Genomic DNA, 10,337 nt, shown 5'->3' with positions numbered 1-10,337 from the left:
GACCCATCCAACCCCGATCCTTGTCTTCATCGATGCTCGACATTAAAGCCTTCGATGCCCGACGATGAAGTCTGATTAGTCCTCGGAAAATCTGAGGCCTGTACAATCGTATGAGGTGGTTCAGAGAAAAATCCAACCCCCCGACTTTGGTAGAGAAGAAGCGCAGTAAGATCACTATACGCCATAAAGAGGGATGAATTTGACCGAGGGTGACCTAATATCTTTTACAGAAGTCAATAATCACCGGGTCGACGGGTCCCAATGTGAAGAGATAAATGTAAACACTTAAAAACCTCTCCACATGAGTGGTGACATTCTCTTCGGGAGATGGGACCTGCAATACAACCTCGGAACTCCAGTTGTAGTCTTTTCTGACGGCTTCGAGATGACCCTCCGTTATAGAGCACATGTACATCGATACGTGCTCGCACCGACCCGGAACGGATGAAGGATTCTCAACCTTAAAGTCGATCTTCAGAGTGCACGGGCCAGGAACATAGTCGTGAACGGACGGCTCCGCCAGCGCCTTATCATCGGACGACTGCGAGGAAGAAGCTTTCTCTTTTCGAGGTACGGTTTTCAAAGTTTTCGCCATTGGTACGAGAGGAAAGAATGCAAAGGAAAGTGAAAAATTGACAACACCAAAACTCTGGTGTGGGCGGCTCTGAAGCAACGAAATGAAGAGGATAAATAAGAGAATTTTGGAAGAAGAGAAGGCGCTAAAATGGTAAAGATTGTATGGAAAGACTATTTATAGACTGAGGCTTGACGATTCAGTATCAGCGGTGGCCGACCACCGTTTGACACGTATTAAATGCCTCGGTAAAACCGAGCCGATGGGACAGCTATCACATACATCATGGTCGGGATCGATAAAAACGACAGCATAAAAATTGATCGAGCCGTAGGGAAATCATATCGTTTCTCGCCACATCCTTTTCCAAGAAACGAGGGGACTATCTGTGTACGGTCAAAACTGATCCTCAGTCAAAAGACTGGTCGAGACGACGACATTTCGATCGGAGGATATCTACATGATGAGCTCGGTCGAAATCCGAAGTAGGGACGTCGAGTTTCGAGCCAATAGACCGATCAACGACAAGACTCGATATCATTATCGAGCCCATATCCAAATCGAACTACGAGACAATTCATAGTTCATCGAAGATGCTTAGACCGACCAACACTCGCCCCGAATATCGATGCCCCAAGGCAGAATCGAGCTCGAACCAAGACTGGGGGCTCGATCTAATACCGAGCTCGAGCCAGTACCAAGCTCGCAGACAAGAGCCGTTACAACCGCACCAAGGGAGAGAATCTTGGCGAGAACCGAGGAAGAGACAAATTATCATGGGTCCTCCACTATATGAATTATTTTATTATGTTGTTATAAATAAAGCAATGACCCTCTATTATAAAAGGGGGCATCCTTGTAAGCTAAAGACACATTGAAATAAACACATCCTTTTCTCAGATACATTGAGGTTTCTTTGTGCTTGTTTCGTCTCAACTTATTCAAGTTACCAGTATTGTCATTCTTGTATCAAAGAAATTTGCGTATCTTTAGAACCATATATAAATTTAACGTTATTCGATTTTTTCGGTAAACACCGGTGAAAATGAAAAAACATTGAAGATTTGTCGATAAATCTAATTGTATTTCCGATAGTTATCGCGTTGAAATATGTTGTCAAAAGTAAATAATGAACTTATGATTTGTTTGCACTTTTGATGATTGAAAAAGACAATGCTCTGAAGTTTAGGATAATGGCCAGAGCCCAGAAGTTGTAAACTAAAAAAGAAAATTTAACTACAAATAAAAATAATAGTAGTTTTACTGTAGGACTGACATTGTCTTGAAATTCAGGAAGCGAGTCTTTGCCGTTGTGACTGTTTTCAAATATATTGCAAACGTAAAAAATTGCAAAAATGTAATACTTTTTGGGGCGATTTTTAACTTTTGAACCTCCTTGACTCACGAGCAAAACTTCAAGGTCAAAAGTTAAAAGTGTTGTCTATAGAGCAAGCGAAGGGAAATACTTGTTAAACTTAAAATTCAGCCCATGAAGCAAGCGGGGATAAAAATTCAAGGCCATCTGCTTTAGGGCTATTTGTGTACTTCAATGCTGGCTATATTTGAAATAATAGCCCTAAAAGTGGCTATCTGTTAAAATCATCCAAGTTGAAAAAACATTTTAATGGCCCAAATTAAATTTTCTTCGGTCCGGTTGACACCAGTTTCATTCGGCTCCGACTCCGAGCTTGCCATTCATTTCTTTCGCCGTCGGAGATCGTGTTGAGAGTTCCTGTCATCCTCGTCCAAAGCCCTAAACCCCAGTACTCTATTTCACAGTCCAAATCTCAGTAAGCTCAACAAAGAGAGATAATGAGAATGAATAAACTGAAAGTTTTACTATCACTGACTCAACCATTGCGGAGAAGTGATTCCCGATTCCTCTCTAATCACCATTGCAGACACTTCTCTGCTCAACCCAGCTACGCCCATGTGGATTATATTCAAGAACAGGTTCATTCACTCATTTCTACTAAGCTGTTCAATGAATTGAAAAAGTACGTCAAAATTCTCATTTACTGTGTTATAATACGAAAGTGTTATTTTTGCATCATGTGTTGTTACAGGTTCTGGTTGAAGGAAGGGCTAAGTCAAGAGCAGCTATTCTCAATAGACCATCTGCACTTAATGCTATTACTCCTTCTATGGTTTGGCATTTTCCCTTTTCTTTTTCGCAGAATATGTTACATGGTTTTTGTATGTCTGTAGTTCACTATATTTTAAATGCTAGGCTGCTCGTTTAAGTAGATTGTACGAGTCTTGGGAGGAAAACTCAGATATTGGATTTGTCATGATGAAGGTAATGTATTGTACTGGAAGTTATTTTTCATCTTCCTGTTTTGTTAATTTATGTTTTAAAGTATCAGAGTTCAGCAACTTACAGCAACTTACACGTACCAGCAAATGTTTAAGTTTTTGATTGAATATATTGCAGGGCAATGGCAGAGCATTTTCCTCTGGAGCAGACGTTGTCACTCTTTATGAGTTGATTAATGAAGGTGTGTCCCCTTCTAGTTCTGTTTCTAATTTTCTGCTATGATCAAGCTTATTCCCGGCTTAAGTTTCTACGATGATCAAGTACTTCGGCTTAAATTTCTTCCATGATCCAGGATTCCCAGCTTAAATTTCTGATTTAAACAAAAATGTAAACTTGTTTTTAATATAATTTCAAGGATTTCAAGGTTTTCCAAGTTTTTTTTGGTTGCAATCATTATGCTTGATGCTCTTGTGAACATAAGGGTTGCTGCTTCGGAAGTTCTTCGTGTGATTATTGACTGTAATTTTATGTATTCCTCCTCAATGTTATAATATAGCTGCTCCCTTTCTGTTTTCTCCTTTCTTAGGTGTAAATATCACTTAGAGTTTATAATGTGTTAGAGGCATTCAAAATTGTGGCTTAGAGGTCAGTGAAGCTGCAATGGACCAAGGAACACCAAAGTTCAAATTCCAACATAGGCAAAACAACACCTTTGATGCCTCTATTGGAATTTGAACTCAAAGGTGTGCCTATGTGCTGGTCAGAGTTATCTGGTGCCTGTGCTTGAGAGAGGTAGTAGGTATCTAGTAGATTAGTCAAAGTGCATTTGAGATGGCCTGACACCACCATTATAAAAACATATTACTCCCTTTTGTTTCATTTTATGTGGCACTATTACTATTTGGGGAGTCAAAGAGATTTTTTTAACCACAATTTTCTCAAGTATTTTTCAATATTTAGAATTATTAACTGTTAGACTTGTGGTACTTGTCATCTAGTTTCTAAATATGTAAAGTTTATTTTAAAATTTTTGAATTTTATGCCCGAGTTCGCACCAAAAATTAATTAGCTTGACACTCGACTCCGAACCCCGCCGCATAAGATGGAACAGTGAGAGTACTGTGTTATAGAAATGCTTATCTGTGTAATCAGTAATCAAGGTGATGTGGCATTTGCAGATTGTGAAAATAAGGAGCCCTACAGGAAACAAATTGAATACCTAAGTGGAACAGTTCTTTCTCATAACCTAGTGAGTGAGAATGGATCATCATTAATCCCACCGTCTGAAATGTTAATCAATGAATTTGTTTGATTTCCTTGCTTCATAAGAGGGAACTAGCAGAGTGATCATGTCAAGCTGCCATGTTTGTGAAGCTCTCGTTGTCTACATCAAACGAGTCTAACTCAGACATATAATCATCATTTTCTATTGACTTAGCTTCTTCTTATGTCTGGCATTACACTTTACATTGCAACTGGAGTCTCAGATTGACTTAGAGTTTCCTATAGTTAGAGGAGAATATAAGATCATATAATAGATGAGTACACTTGCTCACAACATTCTTTACTTTTGAGGATAATAGTTAGTTTTTCAATTTATTGCCTACAAAACTATTGGCAAACATTTTCACGGTTTCCTTTATCTGCAGGGAAGATTGAGGAGTGCAAGAAGTTCTTCGAAACATTATATAAATTTGTTTACTTGTTAGGAACATATCTCAAGCCAAATGTGAGTATCACTCGTTCTTTTTCTCTTTCTGCATATTTCATTGTCAGTGAGGTTTTGTGAGTTTCGTCATCAAATTGTTGCATCTCCCTTCTCTTACTGGGAGATCTCTGCAGAAAGTTCCCTTGCCTCCCCGCTTGTGTCAATCTTAGGGATTTAAAATGCCTGTTTTAACTGTCACGTCATTTATCTCTATCTGCACAATTTAATAATCTAACTTGGCATATAATCCATAAAATGAAACTCGGTAATTGGTCTTAGGTAGAAATATGTCCAATCTGCCCAGTGAAAACTGAAATATACTGTTACCGTAAGTACTTGGAAGGCATCAAAGCTGTATGGGAGGTTACACTTCTTCGAAAGGCAAATTAGGGTTGATGCTTAGGGCTAAGACATAATAAAAAACACATAAATAATCTTGCTAGTTGCTACCATGTACTGGAAAGCTACTGCATCACGGTAAATTTATTTTCTGCTATTAGCGCACTGCAGTAACTTAAGTTGTGCATCTTGCTGCTGACTTCTTTTCTCAGCTCTGCGCACCTTGATTAAAATAGTCATTACTTTTGGTAACAAAGTCGAAATGACGAACGGTTTAAAACGTCCGAAACCAGACTTCAACGGCCACAATTTTGCTTCAGAAACTATGACCACTAAGAAGTCAAGTCATCCTTTTGATTTTTCACTTTAGTTTCCAACATTCTCTTGTTCTCAACGCACTTCTTCAACCATCCTCTCCTTAAAACAACATCTTGATACTACCACATGATCATTAGAAGTTTATAAGATGCTTTAAGTCATAGCTAAGACATGCTTGGAGACTATGGGGTGTTGCATTATAGGACACTGTATCATCTTACAATTTGACTTCTGATTTTAACTCCATGTCAAATTTAGCAAACATGCTTAAGTCAACAAGTATTATCGATCACTATGTGCAGGTGGCAATTTTGGATGGTGTCACAATGGGAAGTGGGGCAGGTATTTCGCTTCCAGGAATGTTTCGCGTTGTAACTGATAGAACTGTACGTACCTTCTCCAATGGTGCCTTTCTTTATCTTGCAAAGGATGTTGTATGATATGCTGGCTTATTTAATTTTTTAACGTGATGTTCTTTCCCATGATACTGACAAGCGCCCTAGACTTACAAATGGAAATGGCAAAATCATTGCAGGTTTATTCTACTCCTGAGGCTCAAATTGGTTTTCATCCTGATGCAGGGGCTTCTTATTATCTTTCTCGCCTTCCTGGCTACTTAGGCAAGTTAAGAATAAAATATTACTGATAAGTAGATTTGTATGTGGGGCTATGTTGGTTGATACATACATGGACTACAAAAAGTGCCACATTGTTCTGTTCTTATCTTATTGTTTTCCTACTTTGATATGTCCATCTTGCAACATATTTTGTGCCTGATGAAACTGATATGCATTCTTTGATGATGAGGTGCATTGATATCTGCATTGACCATTTAAGTAATCCATTAATCTGGATTTCCCGGGGGGACTCGAATCTTCATCTTTTGAGGGGCCAATACTGGCACCATGGCCCCTTTGATTAAGCATTTTCTGTCTTTGGCATTCCTCTTTCTGCAATTGTCCCTTTTTTATGTTGATGTGTTAGATACCTTATCTCATACCATCAAATGGCAGTGATTGTTTGATGAACTCTCTTTATTCCTTTTGTCAGTTTAGTACCGCTGAAAACATGCTGATTGTTAAAGCAATTTACATATCAATGTATTCGACTGCTTTGACTATTACAGAAACTTTGATGGTAGGAGTTTAATAGTGTCATCTCCTTTGCAGGGGAGTATTTGGCTTTAACAGGAGAAAAGCTTAATGGCGTAGAAATGATTGCTTGTGGTCTTGCTACCCACTATTCACTCAAAGAAGTTAGTAATAAGTTATTCTATAACTAATATTCTCAACTCTTATTCTTCTTTTTTAGTAGCTCTGATGTTTGTTATTCCAACAGAGGCTTCCTTGGTTGGAGGAACGCCTTGGTAAATTGATCACAGATGATCGTCTTGTCATTGAAAATTCTCTAGCCCAGTATGGTGACCTTGTTTACCCAGATAGCAAGAGTGTTCTGCACAAGTAATGTTCTATCTTTGTTTCCCTTCTTCCATCCTTTTATTTTCTGTGACGTGCTCATTGTGAATGCTGTGGGCCCTGCTCAAGTCTATGGATTTGGAGGGGAGGAGACTAAATTACTGTAGGGTTCAATTAAATGATTCTTTAAAGAAGTTTTTAAGACAGTGACATGTTTTAGAAACTCATGGTGATACAATCTATCAGTACTTTAAATTAATATAGGTATGAACATGCATTATCTTTTGGATGTTCTACGTTTCTCCCTCCTTACCCCCTTTTACCCTTTTGGTTAATAATAATGCAAATTAAGAAATGGGAAAGGAGTGGTTTGAGAGAACACAAGAACGTTATAATAACAGGAAAAGGAAGAAGTTAATTCTCCTCCCCCCACCCCCCTCAAAAAAAAAAAAAAAAAAGGAAAGAAAAGTTAGTGGCAGAAAAATGATGTCAAAGACTAAATGAGATGGAATTGGAGGGAGAGGAGAATATGGGTAACAATGCGGTGAACTTATGTTATCTAGTAAGCATTGTCCATAGCATCAATATTTCTATTAATGAATGTTCGGGCTATTTAATACGAGTAAAAATATGTGCTGTATCCAGTACAAACTCAAATTGAAGACATGGAACTTTTAGAAGTTAGGTGACTATGATACACAATAACACTATACCTTATCCAACAATCATACATGCCTCTAAGAATCTTCACTTTCTCATCATAATCCCCTTCCGCAAACTTTACTCCAGAAATATTGGCCCCCTAAAGAATCTTCACTTTCATTTCCTCTTATCTTTTTTTTTAAAAAAAAAATCATCTTTTTTTCTTTCATAACCTTTCATTTTAGCCTGCCGGCCCTGCCCTCTATTTTCCTTTTTCTTAGCCCCTTTTTGTGATCCAGGTTTGAGAAAATCGATAAATGCTTTAGCCAGGATACAGTTGAGGAAATTATAGAAGCTCTGGTAAGTGCTCTCTCTCTCTCTCTCTCTCTCTCTCTCTCTCTTCTATTGTCCTTTCTTTCTCTAGGTACAAATGCAGACACAGCTTGTACTGATCTTTAATATCAACGAATGAGAATGGTGTCTTTCACATTCTGGTAAAGCTAATATGTATGAATGTTTGAGTTTGTGGCATAACAAGGTCTACTACAAATTTCCCAGAGAAAAGTTAATCTCTGAAGTATCAGAATGTTGTATCAAGCATTAAATGTTGAACCCTAAGAAGCACGTATTTGAAACACTAGAAACCAGATTGGATAGCACCATTTTCTTTTTCCTTTTTCTTGCTTCTTTTTATCTGTTTTAAAGCATGGTAATAGAAGTTTTAGGACAATATTTAAGACTTCTCCTCCTGGATGTTGATCTTCAGAATTTGTTTAACTGGCGCTTATGATTGGTTTGATGTTTTGCCTTAAAGTATATGTGTATTCTCATCTCAGAAATCTAGTTTAGCTGTTGTTAATGTTCTAGTTGATTTCCTTTATCTAGGGGTTATGGAAGATGGTATTTGCTAGACATGCTTTATGGACTTTAGTATTCTTAGACATTTGCTTATTTCTCTTTTTACTTGCACCGAGTTCCTTCACTTGGTTTACTCTGTTGCGAAATGCAGGAAAGAGAGGCAGCAGAATCTCATGATGAATGGTGTAATACAGCTCTTAATAAAATAAAAGAAGCCTCTCCATTGAGCTTGAAAGTGGCTTTGAAATCAGTAAGCTGCTAACCATTTCCATTGCTTTTGCAATCTAGATTTTTCAGGGTTTAAAATTTATTTTTGCTGCCAAAATGTAGATTAGAGAAGGCAGATTTCAACCCCTTGATCAGTGTCTAGTTCGTGAATATCGCATATCAATTAATTGGGTGTCCAAACGGGTGTCCGATGATTTCTGTGAGGTATGTCTTCTTCTGACAATTGACTGTACAAAGTTTGTATGCATCTTATTTCGTTATAGAATGTGGAGGGAGAGGGAAGGAGGAAAAGATTCTGAGTGCTGGAAGTAAATCATTGTACCTCACTATCTTTTTTATATATATATGTGGAGGTATAATGATTCTTTTATACTCACACACATAATGGTAGTGTTCGAGCTAGCTTGCGCACACGTTGACTGTTTCAATGTGTACTTGCTACCTCTCACCAGCAAAACTACCCGGTAACTTTGTCACCAAGTCTTAGGCAGGTGGGAAGAAATCAACTAGTATTTTTTTTTTTTTTTGCATTGTTCCTCCCTATCTTTTGCCAAAGTAAAAAGCTGAAATAAAAAGGTTAATATAGTGATTTACAATCTTAAGAATAAGTATATTGGCAATAACTGGATTAGAGCTTAAAGTGATTCACATGTTATTCCGCTTAAAATGATTTATAAATTCCGTAATCAAGATCACCCGTGCAGAACTTTGTCACCAAGTCTTAGGCAGGTTGGAAGAAATCAACTAGTATTTTTTTTTTTTTTGCATTGTTCCTCCCTATCTTTTGCCAAAGTAAAAAGCTGAAATAAAAAGGTTAATATAGTGATTTACAATCTTAAGAATAAGTATATTGGCAATAACTGGATTAGAGCTTAAAGTGATTCACATGTTAGTCCGCTTAAAATGATTTATAAATTCCGTAATCAAGATCACCTGTGCAGATTATGCAGAGGTTTATATCGGAAACCATCTTTTGTATTGGCAATAGAGGGTTGCATTAAGTAATGTAGGCTTCATAGTGGAATTTATACGTTCTATTAATTAGTAGTGCAGAGTTTTATGCCAGGATTATTTTTTCTTATAACTAGCTCTTGAAAACTAAACTCCATATACCAGCAAATGTAGCATTTTTTCCATCGATATGCTCTCTCTCTCTCTCTCTCGTTTGCCATTGATATGCTGATAAGTTATGGTGGAGAGGTTGTAAAAATCTCCAAATTTAGTTCTTAACTAAACAAGAAAAAACAGCCTCTTCTGCTACTAAGCTCCTCTTTAATGTTCAACCAAGTATAGTCGTTTCTTCCCTGTTAAGCTATGATATTTATCCTCGGAAACATTTTCAGGGTGTCCGTGCTAGATTGGTTGACAAGGACTTTGCTCCAAAGGTAATGAATGCTCTTCCAAGCATGCTTACTTAATTCCCTCTCCCCTTCCCCTCTTTTCTTTCAGCTGGGGAAAGATAAGGAAACTTATTTGTTCTTGTACTGAACAATTCAGTGGGGTCCAACGCGGCTGGAGGAAGTTACCACCGACATGGTTGACTGCTTCTTCATCCCATTAGGTGAATTAGAACCCGAACTCAATTTGGCCACTGCACTACGAGAGCCTTCTATGTGATCGATATCCCGCTTTGCTCTACATATGGGAAGTTTTATGTTCCCAGGTTCATTATAATACAAGGGACTGACTGGAAAATCAGGACTGCTAAAGACATTCCTATCAAGATGTTGGTATATTTCGGTTCCAGTGGAACATAGGTAAAATGCTTAATTGCTAATGTCTATTCAGGTACTAAATTGTGGGTACAGAAGAAAATGATAGAGCAGACTGCGTATTAATTTCATCGCCTTTTACTTTTTCAAATATATTTCTGATGTTTCGAGACCTCTCAGGAATTGATGTTTCGAGGCTCTCAGATTTGACCGTTTAGATGTGTACATCATGAGAAGAATGTTTTGTGAATTAAATTACCAGGCTACCTTCAGATTTTCTTTTGCA

The 10,337-nt window shown here is 37.7% G+C and overlaps 1 protein-coding gene across 2 annotated transcripts; it reads left to right on the top strand.

Annotated features, from left to right (window-relative positions):
- The first annotated feature begins 2,219 nt into the window (after positions 1-2,219).
- Positions 2,220-10,337, top strand: LOC104089282 (small ribosomal subunit protein mS47). Of its 2 annotated transcripts, none has more exons than XM_009594130.4 (14): positions 2,220-2,527; positions 2,641-2,721; positions 2,805-2,873; positions 3,009-3,072; positions 4,481-4,560; positions 5,499-5,630; positions 5,732-5,816; positions 6,366-6,451; positions 6,535-6,656; positions 7,553-7,613; positions 8,263-8,361; positions 8,442-8,543; positions 9,683-9,724; positions 9,837-10,337. In XM_009594130.4, the coding sequence occupies exons 1-14, from the start codon at positions 2,387-2,389 to the stop codon at positions 9,954-9,956; spliced, it is 1,284 nt and encodes a 427-aa protein (XP_009592425.1). In that variant the 5' UTR covers positions 2,220-2,386; the 3' UTR covers positions 9,957-10,337. The 2 variants fall into 2 exon arrangements, with proteins under 2 accessions (XP_009592425.1, XP_009592426.1); XM_009594131.4 differs by having other exon boundaries at positions 2,221-2,527; positions 5,499-5,582.

Source organism: Nicotiana tomentosiformis, chromosome 2, assembly GCF_000390325.3.
Source record: "Nicotiana tomentosiformis chromosome 2, ASM39032v3, whole genome shotgun sequence".
Lineage (NCBI taxonomy): Eukaryota > Viridiplantae > Streptophyta > Magnoliopsida > Solanales > Solanaceae > Nicotiana > Nicotiana tomentosiformis.
The sequence above is the reverse complement of the archived record's forward strand: the minus strand, read 5'-3'. Positions and strand labels throughout refer to the sequence as shown.